The sequence below is a fragment of the Pithys albifrons genome, chromosome 20, assembly GCF_047495875.1.
Source record: "Pithys albifrons albifrons isolate INPA30051 chromosome 20, PitAlb_v1, whole genome shotgun sequence".
NCBI lineage: Eukaryota > Metazoa > Chordata > Aves > Passeriformes > Thamnophilidae > Pithys > Pithys albifrons.
Window position 1 is genome coordinate 2,542,315 of NC_092477.1, and position 20,925 is coordinate 2,563,239.

The 20,925-nt window shown below is 54.8% G+C and overlaps 1 protein-coding gene across 18 annotated transcripts in view; it reads right to left on the bottom strand.

Moving 5' to 3' along the window:
* The window catches only part of GRIN1 (glutamate ionotropic receptor NMDA type subunit 1), a 42,617-nt gene that overhangs the window by 1,821 nt on the left and 19,871 nt on the right, over positions 1-20,925 (bottom strand). For 2 of the 18 annotated variants that reach the window (XM_071574652.1, XM_071574651.1), the window contains 17 exons: positions 20,100-20,221; positions 19,406-19,580; positions 17,887-18,031; positions 17,708-17,791; positions 16,378-16,513; positions 15,389-15,516; positions 15,041-15,205; positions 14,610-14,728; positions 13,797-13,909; positions 13,193-13,341; positions 12,114-12,271; positions 11,588-11,749; positions 9,749-9,858; positions 8,536-8,681; positions 6,666-6,914; positions 5,805-5,915; positions 1,805-2,966 (listed from right to left, as the gene is read on the bottom strand). In XM_071574652.1, the coding sequence (XP_071430753.1) occupies positions 2,763-2,966; positions 5,805-5,915; positions 6,666-6,914; positions 8,536-8,681; positions 9,749-9,858; positions 11,588-11,749; positions 12,114-12,271; positions 13,193-13,341; positions 13,797-13,909; positions 14,610-14,728; positions 15,041-15,205; positions 15,389-15,516; positions 16,378-16,513; positions 17,708-17,791; positions 17,887-18,031; positions 19,406-19,580; positions 20,100-20,221 (2,476 nt within the window). In that variant the 3' untranslated portion in view covers positions 1,805-2,762. Of the gene's footprint in view, positions 1-1,804; positions 2,967-3,812; positions 4,115-5,804; positions 5,916-5,945; positions 6,519-6,665; positions 6,915-7,075; positions 7,118-8,535; positions 8,682-9,748; positions 9,859-11,587; positions 11,750-12,113; positions 12,272-13,192; positions 13,342-13,796; positions 13,910-14,609; positions 14,729-15,040; positions 15,206-15,388; positions 15,517-16,377; positions 16,514-17,707; positions 17,792-17,886; positions 18,032-19,405; positions 19,581-20,099; positions 20,222-20,925 lie in introns of those variants that run through there. The other 16 variants (XM_071574660.1, XM_071574658.1, XM_071574662.1 and 13 more) reach the window with 12 other exon arrangements.

Sequence of the window (20,925 nt, forward strand, 5' to 3'; positions counted from 1 at the left end):
CCCAATGCAATCCAGGCTTGTGCAGAGGTCGTTGCAGACACTCTTCAAGCACCCTGCAGCTGGGCAGAGGGGACACCCCGGAGCGTGGGGCAGCTTCTGGGGAGAGTGGCTGCCACACTAAGCAAGCCCCTCTGCACTCTGGGAGTGCTACAAAACAAAGCCTGTGACTCATCAGCCCAGCCCACAGCTGAACCTGTGTTTGGAGGGTCTGGGTGGGTTTTGGCACCTCTCTGATGCCAGATCAAGCTGTGCTTTGAGGCCAGGGCATTTCACCTCCTTGCTTGAACGACTCTGCTGTGACTATTCTTTCATGAATGTGAGGAGATGTGCGGCGTGGTTGACTTGTGATAAAGTGTGGCAGTGATTGCTAATGTGAAAATACAGCCTGTAGTGGGGGTGGGCTGGATTTGGGGTTCTGTGCTCCTTGTGGATAGTGGGAGACCTCCCCTGCTGCAACTGCATTAGCAAGCAAGAGAGGAGAAAGAAAAACCCATCAAAGGCAAGGAAAAGAAGTCCTTCCCCTCCAGGCAGGAATTTACAACTGGGCAGTTATTTCCTCCCTTCCTCCTTCCATACTCCATTGCTCTCCTAGCTCCACTCTCCTGACTCCAAACCCAGGACTGGAAGCCCTGTCCAGCCCTGCTGTGTGGACAAGTGGCAGAAGCATCCTGTGCTGCTGTCTGGGGTCCTAAACTGGTGCCAGGGCAGGAAAGGGTCTCGATGGGTCTCGTGTGCTGCAGTGCAGACCCTCTCCAGTGACATTTTCCCAGCCCTTGCACCACCCTGCCCAGGAGGGCTGATATTTTGAGGGGCTCCCGGGGGGCTCCTCGGTGATGGGATGTGACCTGCCCTGCGTTGGTCGGTGGTGACTCCGGTGGCCTCTGTGTTGCTGCTGGCAGGTCTGGCACTGTGGCTACCCTGTGTGCTCTACACCCTGCCTCCTGCCACGGGGAGGTCTGGGGGCCCCCCAAGCATTGTGTGGGGTCCTTGGGGCTGCCCTGCCCAGCCCAGCTTTGTGCTGCACAAGGACTCCTCGCTGGGGAGCAGCTGGGGCAGGAGTGGGAGCCGCGTGCTCCCGTCTCTCCGGTACATGACACCCAGGGAGCATCTCACAGGATCATCCTGCCTCTTAGGGAACTAGCTAATATTCCAGTGGAGCCTCTGGGAATTCCTCACCATGGCCTTGCTTTGCTAAGGAGCAACAGCTTGTCCATCACCCGCTGGCACGGAGAATGGCCAAGGCCATCCTGATGCTCTGCTGCCCTGGGGGGAGTTTTTGGTGGTTACTCATCAACCCACCAAAAAACACCCCTCTCTCCCCAAAACGGGTGCAGCCACCCCCTCCTTGTGAAAAATTTGGCTTCCAGGCTAAATGCAATGTCTCTGTAGCAGAACTGCCGGGAGGTGCGTGCTCATGGGATGGGGCTTGACTCCCGCAGGGAGGAGAGGCGATGGGGAAAGGGAGAGGCTGAGTGAGTCACTGGGGGAGGAGAAGGAGGAACTTGAGATATAAAAATGAATGGGTAGAAGAAAGGTCCTTTGTTGAATCTCCTGCCTGATGCAAGCAGGGTGGAAAAGCGGTGTGTGCATGTGTGAGTCGTGTGCCTGGGTGCAAATGCTCGTGTGGCCGCTGTGGTGGAAAGCTGAGGTCCAGCAGGGCAGGCTGGGGCCTTCTGGCCTCTCTGCACAGCTCTGGGGGTGGGCAATGCTAAAACAACCAAGCGAAATGGGGAATCTGGCCAGAAAAATTAAAATACAAGAGCATGGCTTTTGATTTGAAAGCATATCTCCTCCAATCACAGAGTTATCACAGGGTAACATTCTCATTTACTTTTGTTTTTGTGTAGAGTTCATGCATGCAATTTTTAATAATAAAAATTAAAATAAAAAAAAAGAAAAGAAAAAAGCAAGAAAACGATCATATCAAAACTATGTTAAAGTAAGACTAATGCTAGAAGCACATATCAGTAATTTAGGGTAAATTATGTTACAGGGATGGTGCAATAATCCCCAAACCAAACATTATAAAGCCAAGAAATTAATCAATATTAACCGTAGAAGAGACTCAAACATGTTAAGGTATGGAAGTGAAGTGAAGGCACCAAAAACTTTAAATGACAACCAGGAAGAAAATATAGACAAGAACTTAATGTCTTTAAAAATGACTTCAACCTAACTGGGCTCATATGGTTGTCCCTGGCTGGTGGAAGATTTTTCTGGAAGAATTTTGTTGGTTTTTGTTACCTTTTCTTTCTCAGTTAAAAAGTAGGATTCCAGCTAGCTAAATGCGATCTTGCTGTAGAAAATATCAACTTCCCTTCAAAAAAAAAAAAAAAAAAAAGAAGAGTTCTCTTTGACCTACTTTTGGTACTTGTGGGCCAAAAAAACTAGGCTCTTTTTTCAGCCAAGAAGCGTTTGGCTTTGGGACAGCTGATCCTTCACTGAAAAGGTGACCTTTTCCACGAAGCCCCTCGGCTCTGGAGCAGCTCTGGCACCATCCCCACGGCTGCAGGGCAGCAGCGCCGGCAGCGCCGGGCCCTCGGCGGTGACGTGGGACGTGTGCCATGCTGTGCCTGGGGGGGCCCGTGGGCTGGCAGTGTGTCTCTGCGGGGGCTAAGGGACCTGTGCACCTCGTCACGTGTCTGTACGCAATGTGCCGGCTCGGAGGGTGTCTGTGTGGTTTATGCGTCTCACATGGCGGCTGTGGGGTTGCAGTATCGTGGGTGGCTGCGATGGATGGCAGTACGTCAGCTCTGCGAGTGCTATTCGAGTTGCAGGAGCTGCCTATGGGGAACACATGCATCTCCTCCTGGGGCGGTGGGGATGATGTGCCGCGGAGAGGCTGTGCAGCTCGGGTGATGGTGGGCGCTAGGACGTTCAGAGTGGGGTGGTAGCTTCCCAGGGCTGTCTTGGCTCCATGGTGCCAGCCTGTCTCTCTGGCACTCCTGAGGGACCATTCTGCAGGGCTGCAGAGCAGAATCCATTTTTAAAACTCTCGACAATGAAAAGGAAAGAAGCAAGGCCACCAGGTCTGCATCTTTCTCTTGCCAGCCAGGAGAGCCCGTGGGGCTGGGGTCAGCCTGGCCTTCCAGCCCCATGGGCTCTCCAGCCTTGCCCATCTAAGACCTGGTGTGGGCCCATGGCTCTGATGAACATCATGAAACAGAGCACCTCCCTGCTTTCTCATCTTTACAAGGACCCCAGGCAATGTGCCCCAGCATGCTACGTACTCATGGGGCCTTCCACAGCAGGAGGGCATTGGGGTCTCTGAGCCAGGGCTGCTGCATGGAAGTGGAGGGCACCAAGCGCAGGCTGTGACATGAGCTGGTGGCAGCACCCTCCCCTCCTGCTGGCCACTCACCCCACAGAGCAACCAGCAGGTCTGCCCAACATCACCACAAAGCTCGCTCCACCACGGACCTCCTGCCATAGCTGGGCCTTGGAGCTGCTAGACTCCAAGTTGGCCATGTTGGCTTGGATGTTGACCCCATTAGTTTGTTCGTGACCCAGTTAGCCCAGTTCCTTGGGGAATGTGTCCTGGGACCCCAGCCACATCACCCCATGGCAGGCAGAGGACTGGGACAGGTTTCTGGTCAGTGGGAACAGCTGACCATTACTGCCTTGCAGCTGCAGCTGCCCCCAAAGTGGGAACCATCTTCTGGGATGAATGGGGTCATCTCCCTCCACAACTGGCCTGTGAGCAATGTGCCAGCAAGAGCATGGATAGGACCCAAAGCACAGGGAGCCCCAGGCTGTGCTGATCCCCACTGGGCATGGGAAGGGGGAGAGAACAGCTCTATTGCTCACCCATGGGACCTCTGGTGCTGGTGGGCCCTGGACCTGATCAACTCAGGACATTGGGTGCTTCTGCCATGGGGCAGAGAGGGCTGTGGGCTGGTGTGGTGTAGGGTGGATGCCACACCATGGAGCAGGATCAGGCCCAGGATGCTTCCCTGAAGAAGGAGTGGTGTGGGAGGAACCATGGATGCCACACGCCAGCTGCCCCATTGTTCCTGGATTCTTCTCTCAGTGTGCCCACCAGTGGAACTGGTCCCCCCAGATGCCCAGGGCACCATCATGCTTCTGCTCTCCCAGGACAGGACCCCTTGGTTTCCTAATCATGGAGTAGTTCAAACACATAAAAACATGGGAATCTGCCCAGGACATGCAGATATCTCTGCAATTTTTTTCTTCCCTTTTTTTGGTGTGCATCCCACTTGTCCCTCATCCTCATCCTCACCCTTCCCACCTTCTCTCCCCTGCATCATCTACCCCATTTCTGTCTTCTGTCCCTCGATTGTGCCTCAGGCCACCAAGACACAACCTATAACCTTCCTGAACTGCTGCTCAGGGAATGCAGCAGTGGGGAGAGGGGACCCCAGATATGGGCGCAGCACTGGGACAAGGTGCCACCCAGGGAGCATGGAGGCAGGGCAGGAGGTGACAGGGATACCTTTCTTCCCCACAGGCACACAGGATGACTGGGAAGAATGTGGGTCCCCCCCATGACTTCCAGGTTTCGAGGTGACAGTGAGAGGAGCACTTTGTGTGAGGTGGTGGCAGTCGAGCCCAGCCGAGGGCTCGGCTGTCCCTGGGGCTGTGTCCCAGGGGTGCTCCAGGAGCTTCTTGGTATGGAGCCTGCGTTGGTGTCAAAGGCAGCCTCCTCCATTTGGCAGGTGAGCCGTGGCCCAGAGACCCCCTGCGGTATCACATGCTGCTCCCCGGGGCGCCCCAAGCCTGCGGCTGGGGACGGGCCACCCACCAAGGGGGCCACATCTCCCTGCCCTGCCACCGTCCCCCCGTCCCCGCCGCGCCTCGGGCAGCCTGGCGGGGAGCCTGCTCTGGGTAGCCCTGGGCACAAACCCGCCGGTCGCCCCGGGGAGGGGATTTTGGCCAGCCCATCGCGCCAGGAGGTCAGGCAGCAACACGCAGCGGCGCTGCCACACGAGACAACAGAGTAGCCACAGTGCAGAGTGTCATACAACAGACGGCAACATGCAGAGGGACACGGCTCAGTCCGACAGACCAACAGCCCAACCTGACGCTGAAGTGTCTGAAGCTCCAGCACGAGCAGACACACTTGCACATTTGGAAACAGCTGGCTTTAGAGGCAGCAATTTGGAATTTTTCCCTGGTTACGCGACAGCAGCGGAAAGCACAAGTTTGAACCAAGGCTGGGTCTTTAACAACCATCTCTTTCAAGCCTTTGCACCTCTTTTCTAGAGCTGTGCTACTGCTGACGTGAACCAGAGACAGCTGTCACTCCTGTGCCCAGGACTATGTCCCGAATGCTAATCGTCACAAACAAAAATCACATGTAGAGAATGTGACACGCATGGCTCTTGGTGAGGTGACACGGTGCCCAAAGTAAATCGGGGTGATTGTTTTTAGGCATACAATGACAAACAGGTACAGGAACACTCAGGAACAGAAAAAAAAAAGGAAAAATTATGTCATTGGTTTCAAGAGGTCAGCACCGGTAAGGTGAGCGAAGCACAGAGAGGAACATCAGAAATCATCCAGGCAGAAAGAAAACAAAACAAAAAAAAAACCAAAACAAAACTTGTTTGCATCTCCCAACTCATCACAGGACTCCAAGCCACCTCCTGCCTGCCCTCCAGGATCCCAGCATCCTTTCCGGAACACGGGATGACTGACTCACTGACTGACTGACTGACTGGTGACGAACATGAGCTATGCATGTACACTGGCAGCTTCGGGATGGGTGTGTGGCAGTCGATGGGATGGCAGAAGAGAGAAAGAGAGAGAAAGAGAGAGGGCAGAATTGTTCTTCTTCCTCTTACCGTATCCTTGGAGGACCTACGTCTCTTGAAGCTGGAGGCCAGGGTGGAGGTGATGGACCTAAAAGTGGCTTTCTTTTTAGGGTCAGGTTCTGCTCTACCACTTTTTCTATCCTAAAATGAATATGTATAAGTAATTAGATCTCTAGTGTGCTGCTGGAAACTCTAAATCTATTTGAATACTGCCCCGTGTCATGGCCTTCATTTAGGTGAGAAAGCTACTGGAGGTGTTCTGTCACTCCCAGTCCTCCAAGGGCCTCCATGACCCATGGCTATGGCACAGCCACCACACTGCTACAGCTACGAGGGGCCAGCCTTGCATCTGGAGTGCTGGAAACCCCTCTGGGAGGAGCCCTGCTCTCCTGGGTGTCTGTGGCCAGGCTGGCACAGCTGACCTCGCTTCCTGGGGATGCTCCGCCTGGCGCTCTGCCCCTCGATCCGCCGCTACCCTGGCTGGACCGAGACGTGAGATGCTGCACCTACCACTAAAAAAAAAATTGCTCAGGGCCTTTTCTGAGGCTGAATCCTAGTGCCACAAGAGAGAGAGAGGACTGCTTTGAAAGAGAAGTCATTGTATGAATATTCTGTAAAAAAAAAAAGTGTTCAAAAATTCAAATGATGCAGTTGTGCAAAGCCGAACGTGGTTGTTGGTGGTGGTTTGGTTTTGTTTTTCCAAAGTAAAACAGGCTGAAAAAAAAGAAAAAGGAAAAAAGGAAACTGGAAGAAAAAGAAAATTACAAAAAAAAGAAAAAGGAAAAGAAAGGGAGGAGGCAAAGCGTTAGTGCTATGATGTCGTCGGGGTCAGGATGAACTCAAAGAGAAACAGAACTGAAAAATGTAGGCGTTGGAGTTAGCGAGTCGGACCTGGTTGGCGCAGGCTGGGAGCACCAGCCGCCATGGTGCGGGGGCAGCGAGCCGAGGGGACCGCCCGCTGGCGGCGGGCGCTGACAACGATTCCTCCCCAATTGCTTTCGTGCCAATGAGTGTGACCTTTCCGCCGGGGGACGCAGTGACCAGGTCTGGCTCTGCTACCGCACGGGGGTAACCAAAATGTATCCCGCTGGTGCGTAGAGCATGCTCGGGGATACATTTGCTCCTCCTTCTCAGTTCTCTCTTTTGCGGACATGCACAAACGGAAAGGAAAGCAAGATGAATGGAATGAAATGTCTTTTTCTTCCATGGCATCTCAGGAAATAGCCATGGCAAAACTGTGATCCCAAAAACCATTATTTTTGTTTGTTTGTTTTAACAAATAAATCTTTCCACTTGCCTACCTTCTAGCAATGTACCAGATACTAGTGCTCTGACGTTTCCTCCTGTGGAAAAGTCTTACAATGTCAAACGGCTCTTTACCATGAGGCTGTTTACCCCCACAGGGCAGCATGCTTTGCTCACAGTCCCACAGACTCTGCCCAAGGACCCAGTGCAGTATTTTCTAGAAGGTTGGCAAGTGAAAAATGGCAGTGCGACTAGTGTGCTCTGTCCCAGCAGCCTTAACCCCCTCGGTGCTGCTGCTTTTTGGAAGCAAAGGAAAAAAAAGGTAAAAAAGGAAAAAAAAAATTGAGTAATGGCTTTTCCGAGACTCGTATCAGTGAACTGAACCCAGCCGGCTCTCAGGATGCACAGCCCGGCCTTGTGCTCCCCTCACTGCTCTCGGGCAGGTCACTTCCACCCAGGCAGCCCCCCAAGCACCCCAGCCAGCACTGCCCCCCCATGGCCACCACTCAGGGCTCCTCTGGGGGTCCCTGAGTCTCGTTCTCTCTCTTGCCTTCACTGGCTCTGCTCCGAGCGCAGTCTCCTTTAGTCGCCTAAAGGATCTCTTGCTCTTTGAACTCTCGTGTTCTTCCCCAAGGAAAAAAACCAGCCTGGGCAATTCAGACAGAGCCTTCAGCTGCCCTAAACTGGGGTTCAGGGGCACTTGGGGCTCAGCCCCAAAAGCAGCAGGGTAAGGGAAATGTGAGGCTGGTGGCCCACAGACAGGCCCATGGCTCAGTGTCAATGCCAGGCACCTCTGGCCCTCCTGGACTTCCCTGCCTGAGTGGCAAGGAGGTGTTCCAGGGATGGGAGAAGCCAGAAAGAGCAACAGCCCCCATGGAAAGAGCCCAAGGCAGCCTTGACACTGACAGGGACTGGCATTGCTGGCTCCTGTGGGGAGATGTCCTTGTCTCCAAGGGACAAGAGCACGCACCACCTCATTTTGGAATCAGTCCTGGGTGTGACAAGGGCTACTGCATGGCTGGGGAGCAGGCAGGGAAGGGAGGTGATGGAAACCACCCCTGGAGCATTTCTCTACCTGAGCACCGGAAAGGGCTGCTCAGTGTCAGTGTTTGACCCTCCCATCTGCTGGTGAGCACAGCCAGAGCAAGACAGCAGGGCAGAGACCTGCAAAAAAGGAGCCACCCCGGCACCACCTGCTTGGCCAGGGCAAGATATGGCTCCAGCACGTGTTCTCCAGCAGAGCAGAGTCCCTGTGGGGGCATTTGGGCCAGATCTTTATCCCGGTTGGAGCTGTGCACACCTCCTGAGAGAGACTGCATTGGCCAAGGGCAGCTCCCGGGGACAAGGCACTACCCTACAGCTTTCCAGGCACCCGGTAATGCCCAGCTGGAGCTACTGGGGTGGGGGCTGGGGGACAGAGGGCCCCATGCTAATCCACAGCTCTGCATTCACTGGTTTGGTGAAGGAATGGAAAACGCACCTGGTGGAGATTTGCTCTAAAAACGGTTTGTCCTACCTGCAGGTTTTTCCTCCACACATTAACGGCCGCGAACGCCAGCTGCATCTGCTTCCTCCGCGCATCCTTATGCCTTTTGTAAGCTATTTCTATGAATATTAAAAATATCCCGGCAACAATACCTCCAGCCACCAGCATAAACACACCTGAAATAAGCAGGAAAGTTACAGGGGGCAATAGAAATTGTAGCATGACACTTCATTTCTTCTGTATTACACTCAGCAACAGGAGCGTTTGCCAACCCAGGGTCTGCCCACTATCCATCCTAGTACTGGAGGGGCCGGGGAGGTTTACATGGCAGGTGCTGCAGGGTGGGCACTGCAGTGGTGGGCAGAGGTGCTGGGGGGCTAGATGTCCATGCCAGCTCTGGTTGGGCAGGCACAGGGCTCTGTGCTGCAGTGATGCTGGGTGCTGGGTGCTGCACCAAGCCCCCAGGCAGACCCTGTCCCATGGGATGATGGGGTTGTTTGCATCAAAACCCAGGTCTGGTGCTCTGGTTTGACTCGTTGGGAAGCATGGCCATGCACAGAGCTCTGTGCTGTCCTTGGGTGCCTGCAGCCCTCTGGGCTCTGCAGTGGTGTCTTGAGGAGACAGGGCAAAATAACCTCTCCTCTCCAAGTGCTTCTGCCCTGCTGGTGATGCTGGCAAGAACAGGATCCCATCAGACACCCCTCATCCCTGAATTGACTGGGTGTAGGACCAGCAGCATCACATCACTGCAAGGGACAACCTGTCTGGGGATTCTCACAGTCTTCACAAAGAGGGGGACCAAGATAAAAACCCCTCTGTATCGATTGTCCTCTCCTATTCCCTGCCCAGGGCTCCTCAGGGCTGGGGGCTCTTCCTCATCACCAGTCCCCTCCTGTATCAAGGTCCCCACTTGCCCTCCTCAAGGTGCTGCTCCCCTCTGCTTTGGGACAGTCCTGATTCCACAGTGACAGCTACAGATTGGCCAGAGCAGAGAGAGGGGAGCAATGCTCACAGCAGGGCAGCCCCACTGGTGAGAAAGGCACCCAGAGAATGTGGGGGAAGCTTTGTGGAACTTTCAAACAAGGTGGAGTTGGAGCCCACCACAGCAGCCTCCCAGCATGAGGAAAGCACAGACCCAGGAGAAGCAGAGATTTGGCCCAAGAGGAGAGCCCTGGAGAGGAGAGTATCTTGAGCCAAAGCAGACTACCAAGCATAGGGGAAGAAAGAGGTTTGCAGAACAAACCTGCCATGTTTTCAAAGGTGAGTGTTGCTGGGGCATTGCTACGGGAATCACACTCTTGATACCTCACCCAAGTCTTGTCCAAATCCTCCATGAAGCCGTTCTCATGGGACCTGGAAACACAAGGACAGAGTAGTCACTGGGGACCAGCCAGAGGCATCTGGGGCACACATGCCTTTGTGCCCTCTGTCTTAGGGCTCTGCACTTTCCAGCAGCCTGTAAACATAGGAATCAGTGACGTGCTGGCTGTGTGTGAGTGCACACGCGTGTGCACGTGTGGTCTTTGTCTAGAGAGTGTGTGTATGGCCCGACTGCCAGTGCTGCATGTGGTCACACACCCCCTGCACACAGCCAGTGCACAGAGCAGTGGATGGGAGCAGGACCCACAGCTTCCCAGGAGCAGTGTCCCTGGGAGAGCTGTGGGGCAGCCAGCTGCTGCTGCAAGAGCCACGTGTACATTGTGTGTAAGGTGTGTTCCCTTGGAAAGGATGGGGCTGGCAGCTGTAGGCAGTGCTCAGAGCACACCTGAGCAGAGGCTGCAGGGAGTGGACATGAACCATGTCTCCTGGTTTCCTCCAGAATGTTCCCCCCCACCTGCCAGGGACACTTGTGAGCTCAGGTAGTTTTGGACCCCAATCCCTTTTGGGGACCCCCAGCACCCTCTAGGTCAGGACATGGCTGTCTGGCAGCTCCCTAAGGTGCACAGTGAGGGCTGGGACTTCTCATTCACTTGGTGTCACAGCTTGGGGGGAAATAAACCAAACTGTGTGCCCACAGTGCCTGTTTCTGCCTGAGCAGCTTGTGGGGGTGGAGGTGGGCACAGAACACACATCTCACCATGGGCCCCCTGCACTTTCCTTCCTGTTGTACCTGGCACATCCCCACTGCCTTTGTGGGCCACCTGCAGGCCTGGGCTTCCCCATCCTCTCCCAGAAGGACAGCAAGGACGTCTGTGGCCTCTTCAGACTTCTCACATTGCTGTCCCAAATCCCATCTGTCCTGCTGCCACCCATCCCCACGGTATGACCATGACCACCCCACAGGTGGGGCACCATGGCTCCCTGCATTACCCTGGATCCTGCCTGTGTCTTCCACACCCTGTCCATTCTCTGTCTCAGGCCATTCATCTCTGCATCTTGGGCAGGATGGGCAGGACCATGGTGGCTCCTGACCCTGTCTCTCCTAAAAAGAATCTCACATGTCCCTCTCCCTCCACTTGCTGCTTTCCAGCTGCCTGTTCATCCACTGCCACATTCCTCTCTCTGACATGAGTGTGGCATTTCCCAGAATATCCCTTTTCACCCACAATACCAGACTGACTTGTGGAACGCTGCATTGCAGGATCATGCTGGGGTAAAAGCCCCAGGTGGACACAGAGGGAGTCCTGACAGGAATAGCCAGAGTTGAAAGAAAAACCCCTGGAAGGCCAAGCCAGGGCAGTGCAATGTTATTGGGCTGGCTGAGCACACATGGAGAAGTGGGGAGATGGCAGCACCCACACCCTGCTCGCCGAGACCTGGTGTTGGGTGGCTACAGCTCTCTCTGCCAGCTTTCCTTTCACTCCTGGCCAAGCCTGGCTCCTGCTTCCTGCCCTGCTCTGCTCTGCTCTGCCCTCCCACCAGCCCCGTGATGCTTCCTCAGCCCTGTGAGCTGGAGCTGAGAGTCTGGGTGCCCCATCCCAGTTGCTCCATGTCCCCTTTGCCAGGAGAGACACAGCAGCCCCCAGACCCTGTCCTTGCAGAGGTGTGGAGGGAGGGGTGGCAGTGCCTGGCATGAGGATACTTGTGTGCAAACACATGCAAGCAGTTGGGGCAAGCCCCATGCCACGAGCTGTGTACAGACTTGAGGATGGCCAGGGAGACGTTCTGTTTCCAGGGGCTGTCCTTGCGCATCCCGATCCCGAAGCCGGAGCGGAAGAAAAGCTCCCCCGTCGTCACCAGGTCACACTTCTGGGAGGCTTCGAACTCCAGCACTGCCGAGTCCCAGATGAAGGCATGGAGCTTGCTGGACACCGAGAGAGGACAGACTGGTGAGGTTGGGCAGTCCAGCCTGTCTGTGGCCACTATGGGGGCAGCGAGGGCGCTCCCTGCCCTGATTTAATCACTGAAGGCACCCAGAGTTGTCCAGAAGGAAGAGCAGAGGCCAGAACGTCCAGGATTCCCACTGTGCTGTTCCCCACACAGACCTTGCCTTCTCCACCCAGAGACCTGGATTGCACCAGGACTAGGAAGATCTCACTCATCACCAGCTGGGAGGTCCCATCAAGACACACTTTGACTTCCACTCCCTTGGCCCTGCTCGCTCCACCCACCTGTAGCTCCCCGAAACCCTTCCCAGCACAGCCAGGCAAGGTGCTGGCCCCACTCACTTGTCCCTCACTGCCTGGATGGCCTCGGCAGCGCTCTCGTAGTTGTGCTTCTCCATGTGCCGGTACATGGTGCTCAGCTCCACCTGCCGTCGGAAGTAGATGTCCACAGAGCTCTGCTTCACCGTGGCGTAAATGAACTTATCGGAGGGGTTGCGCAGCTGAAAGGTGACGACAGACCCTGAGGTCAGCTCAGTTGGGTAGATCACAGTGCTACTAACACCAAAGTCATGGGTTAGATCCCCAAATGGGCCATTCACTTAAGGGCTGGACTCGATGATCCTTGTGGGTCCCTTCCAACTCAGAATATTGAGTGAGTCTGTGACAGGGCTCCTATGTTTTCTGTCCTTCACCAGTAAAACTGACTCACCCTAATGTCATGATGCCTGATCTCCACCGACACAGAATCCTCTAACACCCTAAGGCTGTGTTTCCTAATTTCCCATCTCCCTCAAGGGCATGTTTCCTAAAGAAGAGCTTGATCTGCTCAGAGGATGACACAGGGCAGTGGGTGCTCTGGGACCATGTTGGCAGGGCAGGGGGATTCTAAAGGACAGGGACTCAGTGGCACTGAGGGTGCAGGAGGCCTATGGAGCCCATGGGGCTGGCAGTGCCATGGGCAGGGGCGCAGCAGGGTGTGGGATGCTGTGGGTCAGTGCTGCTGCAGGGCACATTCCTGAGTGCCTGGGCTGATAAACTGAGGCTGTGTCCTTGCCAGAGCAGGAAATGGATTTGAGGCATGTGGAGAGTATTGACTGCACCACAGGGACAATTTCATTAGTTATAACTCATCCATAATGAATTGTTTCCTCGTTGGTTAGTGGAGGCTCTCCAGGAACTGGCAGGCAGTGTGGCTGCATAGGGGCTATTTCTGGACATGGTTTTCCTGCTGATCCCTCCCCATGTCTGTCCATTCTCATCCAGTGCAGGGGCTCAGACCCTCCCACACCAGCCCAGGCAGAGCTACCTGGGTCTCACCCTCCTGGCACAATCCCAGCCATGGTAAATCAGGACTGTGGGAACTACAAGCATTATATGCCCAGAGGAGGGCAGAGAGGGGAAAAGCAAGGGAGGGGTCATACCCGGGGGTCGTTAATGCCTGTAATTCTCTCCTCAGGTCGGTCTAAGACCAGGAAGGCTGCCAGGTTGGCAGTGTATGAAGCCACAATGATCATAGCAAAGCCAGCCCACACCATGCCAAGAATACGGGCAGAGAAACTCCGGGGAGCACCTGGTGGGAGAGAGGAGAGATCAGACTGGCACAACAAGGGCTGGGCTTGGTCGCCAAAGCCATGTGAGACCAATGGCAGCTGCAGCCATGCACCATCTACCTGCTCTGCCAACAGCTGTGCAAGGAGCTTCTGCATTGCCCAAACCAAGAAAAACCCAGTTCCTTCCAGAGTGTGCTGTGTCCCAGACTTAGTGGGTGCATAATGCTGGGGAAGTTATACATCCAAGAAAGATCTGTTTTCCCCACTGATGCTGGGAGTGGAAGGATAGCCCTCTCAGGTGCCACAAGTGTGCCACACCCTGCATTACCAAATCTTTTACCAGCTGGCTCCAGGGAAGGCTCAGGGAACAAGGTCCCCGAAGGGCATCAGCCATGTGAGAAGCTTCTCCCTGAGCCTCCCCAGCTCAGGGCCAGGGCTGCAGGGCAGAGCAGTCCCACTGTGTGCTGTGTCTCACCTTCTCCAATGCCAGAGTTCAGCAGGACTCCCCAGGAGAACCACATGGCCGAGGAGAGTGTCAGGGCATCTTCCTCCTCCTCTTCACTGTTTACTTTGAACCGTCCAAATGGGCTGGAAAACAAGACAATGAACTCTTCTCATTTCCCTTATGCTGTTCCTGGGGCTCTCCCTTGTGCCCTAAGTGTCCTGATGCAGTCCTGTAATACTTATCCCTACAGACTGTGCCTGTGTCCCAAACAGCCCTTCCCTGTGATGTCCCACTGCCTTGAACATCCCCAGTGCTGGTCTGAAACCCTGTCCAGCTCACACTGGTGCCAGTCCCATCACACTCCTCTGCAGACCACAAAGATCATCTGATCCTGGCCAGCTCATGCCTCTCCCACAGCAACACAGTTCTCTGCGGCTGAGCCACCAAAGCCTCTGGGTACAGGGCTGAGGTGGGGACAGGTTCTCTGCCCTTCAGAGGAGCTGCCACAGGGCCAAGGAAGGGCCAAGAAAACTACCTCAGAGCCCAGAACCTGACAATCCTCTTGGTTAGATACCTTCAGGGTGCCTGGTCTGACAGGTGTGTTCTCACATACCCAGGTGCTAGGTACCCCACAAATCCACGTCTCTTAACTTAGGCAGTCAGAGGGGCCAGGAGTCTCAGCCCAGGCCTGGTGGCACAGAGAAGGTGGGTTTAGGTCCTTTGAGAGTCCCCCAAAGGGCTGCAGGGCTGTGACTGAGCAAGACACTGCGGGGACCCAGGGGACAGTTCCCAGGAGCATCTCCCTGTCCCCTCCAGCCTTTGGATGGCCCGGAGTGCACTCACCTGAATCGGTCTAAGAGGTACAACATCACTGCCACCACGTGCACAGACAGCCCAACCAGTAGCCAGAGGGTGCTCTGGAAGGGCTGCATGAACGAGTCCAAGGTGCTGCGTGGGATTTCCTGGCACACAGAGAGAAGTCAACAGCGCTGGCACCCACCACACCAGCACCCTGCCTGCCTGGCTGGACCCAGGGGGCCCCTGCCCTGCTCCCAGCTCCTCCTGCTCAGCTACATAGCAAGGGTCAGGAGGACACAGACAGGACCGAGCATTAAACTCATCGGCCTGCAGGCTGGGATTTGCGGGGCCTGCCCTGGGGTGGGCAGGGTCAACACGGAGGGAACTGGGCATGGTGCACAACTGGCATGCCTCTGCAATCTGGGGACCAGGGGGCACCTCCACTGTTCTACAAATCCTCCCACCCCAGCCCATACCTTCTTCACAAGGATGGTGAGGCCCTGGTACTTGAAGGGCTTGGAGAACTCAATGTACTGAGCCCGCTCGTTGTTGATGGTGAGGGGAGCCACAATCATGTCTGCTTGGCCACTCAGAAGCTCCCCCATCATCCCATTCCACTCCTTCTTGTTGCTGTTGTTCACCTGCCAGAGAGCCAACACAGGATCAAACCCCTGCCCTGACACACATTGCCCACCAGCCAGGACCCCACATGTGTCAGGCATCCTGCACGACCCTCCCACCCCACCCCCTGATCCACAGCAGGGCCTGGGGCTGTTTCAACACAAAATACAGGCAAAGAGACATGACAGGCTGTCAAAACTCACCCGCTCTTGGGTACCAAATTTACCATCAGCCACCAGGTGAACCTCATAGGTGAAGTTCATGACCCCTGCTAGCCGGATGAGCAGGTCTATGCAGAAGCCATAGCAGCACAAAGCCACGGTGGGACGGCCTATGGGCAGGAGGAAATGGGGGGCTGTGTGGAGGCAGCCCCTTTGCCAGGGACCCCAGGCAGGACCCATACCTGCCCCAGGGAGAGCAGCCACCTTGTGGCCCTGGTTCCACATGGGATGTAACCACATTATCCATCAGTGCTATCTGCCTTGACCACCCCCTCACTACCTTCATCATCTCTGGATGTTGGCAAGCTGGGGGCAAAAGATTCCTTTGCTATGTCCCAGTGAGGTGGGCTGAGAGTTGGTGCTACCCACCCACTGCAGAGCATGGAGGGGGCTTGGTGTGTGTTCTGGACCCAGGACACTGAACACAGCACAGGATGCAACTCAGGGATGTGGGGGTTGTGCACAGGAAAGTGTGATGCAGTTCAGGTGGGTTTGGGCAAGCCTGGAATTGCTGAGCTGCTCACCCTACCCCCAGGTGCTCACTCCTAACCCTGACACAGGCTTTCCATAACAGTTTGAAACTGGAGCTGTTAATATCAGTGCAGGAAGTGCTAATGTACCCCAAGATTCTCACTTCTGCTGAAGATGGAGGCAAAGAGAATTGGAGCACGTCAGGAGACAGAAACTTGGGATGCAACACCCTAAAAGAGCCCTGGAGCCCTTCCAGAAAAGAGACAGTGGGAAAGTAATCTGTTTGGTTCAAAAACCTGAATCCAGTGCCCAATTTTTGCACAGCATTACTGAGAGGCTGAGCTGGTGGGAGCCATTTGGGGGCTGACTGTGCTGTCACCTTTCTGTTCCTCATCCTCTAGGCTTCCTTTGTGACTGAGCACCTTCCCTAGGACCCTTTCTTGGGCTGGGCATCTTCATCAGCTGGGTGGGCTGGAGAAGTCACCACCAGGCTGAGTTACCTGGGATGGTCTCGTTGGGTCCAGTGCAGAAGACCTTTTTCACAGGATCTCCATTGATAGTGAATTCCTCCCTACACGTCCCATCTGCCTGTGTGGGCTTCACATACACAAAGGGCTCTTGGTGAATCGTCACGATCTGCAAAGCAAAGCACAAACACTCTCTTGTTTCTGTCCCCCTCCAGAGCTGCATTCCCCTGGTGGGAAGCTGGGTTGCCCTCTCCAAGGCAGTGTGGCCAAAATGCCCTGGTGCCCTCCCCAGCTGCCATGAGACTGCTCAGCCCAGTAGCAGGACCTGGCTTTGGCACAGGGAATCACAGAATCACAGAACCATTCAGGTTGAAGAAGACTTTTAAAATTATGAATTCCAGCCATTAACCCAACACTGCCAAGGCCACCACTAAGCATGTTTGCTTTCCCTGCTCCTGAGATGAGGAACAGCTGTATCAATGTCTTTCATGTGGCACTTTCACTTGAGCCTCAAACCCCCTCTACCTAACTGGAGCTGAGAGAAGACACCACACAGCCAGGATTAGTGCCTGGAAAGGGGCTCTAGACACTGTCACACTGCCACAAGCTAATGCAGATATTTCAGTCCTGCCCTGGACCTTTTCAGTTGTGCAGCATCCCAATGCACCAGCAGGAATGGGTCCCTTGCCTGGAGAGTAAGAGAGATGGATGGCCATACTGGTAAGACCAGCCTACCCAGACTCAAGTCACTAAAGTGGCTGCTGGGTGACACCTAAGAGAAGAGCAAGAGTAGCACAGTAAGACTGGAGGGACCTTCTGCCACTGTCACCTCCAGCTTGTGGCCATCAGCTCCTCAGGGATTCCTGAGCCCATCCTCACAGCCACCAGCCACTCACCCTCTACAAGAGGGTTTAATCTCCTTTTGAACCTCTCCATTCAGCCTCTGCACTGCCTAGCAGCATCTACCTCCATAGCTGAACCCTGCCTTGGCCAAAGGAGGCCGTTCTTGTGTTTCCTGCAAACCTGTGATAGGTGGCCTCTGGATCCCAAGCCACAAGGAATGGTGAACACCTTGTCCCTCCATCCTTTCACTGCTGTTTTGTCTCATATGTCCTTCCCATCTGTCTCTTTCCAAACCAAAGGATCCCTGCTACTCTGTGTAGTTTGACTCCAGCTGAAAGTTGTGCTCTGAACACCCTCCAGTACCTTCTATTGCTCTGCTCTATCCTCTCTGAGGTGCCTTGGGTTTGCAAAAGCTGCTGAGGCTGCAAAAGGAGCAGTGGAGGTGGAGACAGATGAAGTCATGGCCTGGCACACAGAGAGCTGAGGAGACCTGCCAACTCCTAAGGCCATTTGCTTTTACCTTCAACTTGGTGGACATCTGATAGCCTTGAGGTTTCTCGGTTTCCCCTCCTGGCCAGATAATCTTCCGGTCATTGGTCAAGACCTGTGATTGGAGACAGAGGAAGCAGAAAGACATGAGGCCATAGGCAGACACCCCAGAGCACACACTCGTCCCACCCAGGACAGGCCTGTACATACATTGCTGCCGTTGTAAATCCCCACTTGGACCAGTTTCCGATTCTGCAGGTTCATGATGCTGTAGTTGGCAAACTTCCTGTCCCCATCCTCATTGAACTCCACCCGGCCAGTGACACCCTCCGAGTACTTGGAGGACATCAACACTCTATGGGGAGAAACACAGCAGAGACAACCTAGGAAACCTGCTGTGGTCATTGGGACACCTGAGAAGGCATCAGAAAGGCAAATCTTTCTCTCAGTTACCTGCCATATGCACACTATCCTATGGAAGTCCAGTCAAGGCTACCTATGGTCTGTTCATAAACCTGTGGTCATCCCCTCCTGGTGGATGGAGTAATTTTCCTGAATTTTCATTACTGTATCTGCTGTCACTGCCCCTTGTTTTTCAGCAGATCAGTCCCATTACCTTAAGCAATGATCTGTCCCACAGCACCCAAGAACACCTGCCACTGGGTATCCCTTGGGAGCTATGTCCATGTCACCACTCGTGGTGCTTCTGATTGGCACCAGCTCATCACAGCCTACATAGTGCCCCAGGCATTCACATACATCACCAAGGGGGCAACAGCCCCTAAATGCTGGAAAGATGATAGTGCAGACACAGGACAATTGCCTGAGCCACTTGTGGAGAACAACTTTTACTCGCTCATGTCAAAGACTGCGTCACTGCAGAGGATGCCAGAAATATTTCTAAAACAAACTTCAGGCTGTGAAGGTTCCAAGCTCAGCAGAACCCAACTCTGCAGGGAATTGCTGCTGTACCACAGTCCAGCCTGCAGAAGAGGCCCTTGTGGCTCCAGCACCTGCAGTGATGTGCACAAAGATTGGGTTCTGGGAAATACATGCAGTTTCTGCTGGTCCCTCTGTCCGTGGCAGCAAGACCCTACACACACATGCTCTCATCTGTTGAGATCCCAATACCCAAATCCACAGCACCAGTATTGCTACAGCCAAGAGCAGCCTGTCCCATGCATGGAGGGCTCTTGTCACCAAGCCCTGCTTGCAGCATGCTGACCCATGCCACAGTCCTTAGAATATTCAGCAGGAAATGCATTCACAACACCGAGTTCCAATTTGACAGAAATATCCCTCTAGCCTGATATAGCAGAAAACTTCCTCTCTCCCACTTTCCTTCATGGAATTAAGATCCAGACTGGAGGAGACCATGACCCCCAGATCTTTTCTTCTGAGAGTCATTCCCTGCCCACACATCCCAGATGCCCATGCATTGCCCAGGACAGCATGGGTTCGAATAGGTGCCAGGCCTAACAGCCTGGAAAAACTGGGAACTGTTGCCTGAGCCCATGACTGGGATAGTTTTCTAGGAAACATGTAGCCTTTACATCCAAATCATGCAGGAGAATCAGTCAGCCCTTTGCCACATGCCCCAAAGCTTTAGTGGCAGATACACTGAACAAAGCTACTGTATCCTCCTCCACCTTTTCCACATGCTCCCACCTTTTCCAGCTCTCCCCCAGAAGGTCCTCTGCTCTCTCCAGCAGGACCCTGTACCAAATACCTCTTGAAAAGGGGTCCTGTCTTCCAGATGTTGGTGTTGCCCACACAGCCCCGTGGTGGATCTGTGATGTTCTCTTTCTCAAACAAGTCGTGCACGGCCTGGGCCACCACAGCGACAGCGTCACTGATGTGGGCAGACTCGTTCTTCCCGTTGATGAGCTGCAAACCGATCACTCCTGCCCGAGAGGAGGGGAGGCAGGTCAGCACTGCTGGGCCTGCTGGCTGCTCCAGCTTTGTTCCCATGAACAGGGCTTGGGGAGAACCTGGCTACGGGCTGGGGGCCCTTGGATGCAGTGGGGAGTTGTCTGAGCTTCAGGCAGGGGCAGTGACCCTGGGCTGGCACCATCCTGCCTGCCAGAGGAGTCTGGGGACAGCTACATGGACCACTGACACTCCGTGCTCCATCTCCATTGTCCTGACCAAGCCTTTCCCCAGGTGATGGTCAGCTTGCAAACCCCAGTGACGTGGATTTGGGGTATGGCAGTGTGGCCAAGGCTGCTGGACTGCTGACTCCCCATGCAGGCAGAGGGAGTGGCAAGAGACATGTGGGACCCTCCACTTGTTTGGGACCACCATGGCACCACGTTCCCCCAGCCCAGGGATCCCTGTGGGGAGCAGGGGCCACTCGTCCTGGCTCTGTGCAGGCTCTCCAAGCCTGGCTGGCAGCGGGGTGGGTGCCTCAGGCAGGTGCCTACCGTCAGGGGCATAACGCAGGGCATTGCCCGAGATCTCCCGCTCCCCCACCAGCCACACGTAGCCCGAGCCCGTCATGTTGAGCATGGCTGCTGATCTGTACACTGTGGCTGCATCATCCTCACTGCAACAAGAAGAATCACAGAATCCCAGAATATGCTGAGTGGGAAGGGACCCACAAGGATCATCATGTCCAACCCTCAGCCCTGCACAGAACCATCCCCAAAAGTCACACCCTGTGCCCCAGAGCATCATCCAAACCTTCCTGGAGCTCTGGCAGCCTTGGGGCCGTGCCCACTGCCCTGGGGAGCCTGCTCAGTGCCCACCACCCTTTGGGGGAAGAACCTTTTGCTGAGATCCAACCTGACCCTGCCCTGGCACAGCTCCAGACATTCCCTGGGTGCTGTCCCTGGTCCCAGAGAGCAGAGCTCAGTGCCTGCCCCTCCTCTGTCCCTGTTGAGGAAGTTGTACCTGCACTGAGGTCTCCCCTTCGTCTCATCTCCTTCACTTGAACACACCAAGTGCTCTCAGTGCCCTCACACGCTGCCCCTCCAGGCCCTCTCCCATCTCCATGTCCCTCCTTTGGACACTCTCCAATGGCTTAATGAAGGGAAGGGCAATGTGGCTCCAGGTGCTGGATGGCCCTTTTACTCCTGTATCAGGTCCCAAGAGGATGGCAGTGCCAGGGAAGACAGAACCCCAGATAGCCCTTCTCTGACAGCTGGTTCCCCTGGGTAACAGCTAATTTCTTGATGCCATGGGAACCTTTCTCCCAGCTTCATCTGATCCCACAGCACCCAGCACTGCTGAGCATTTGCACATCTGTCC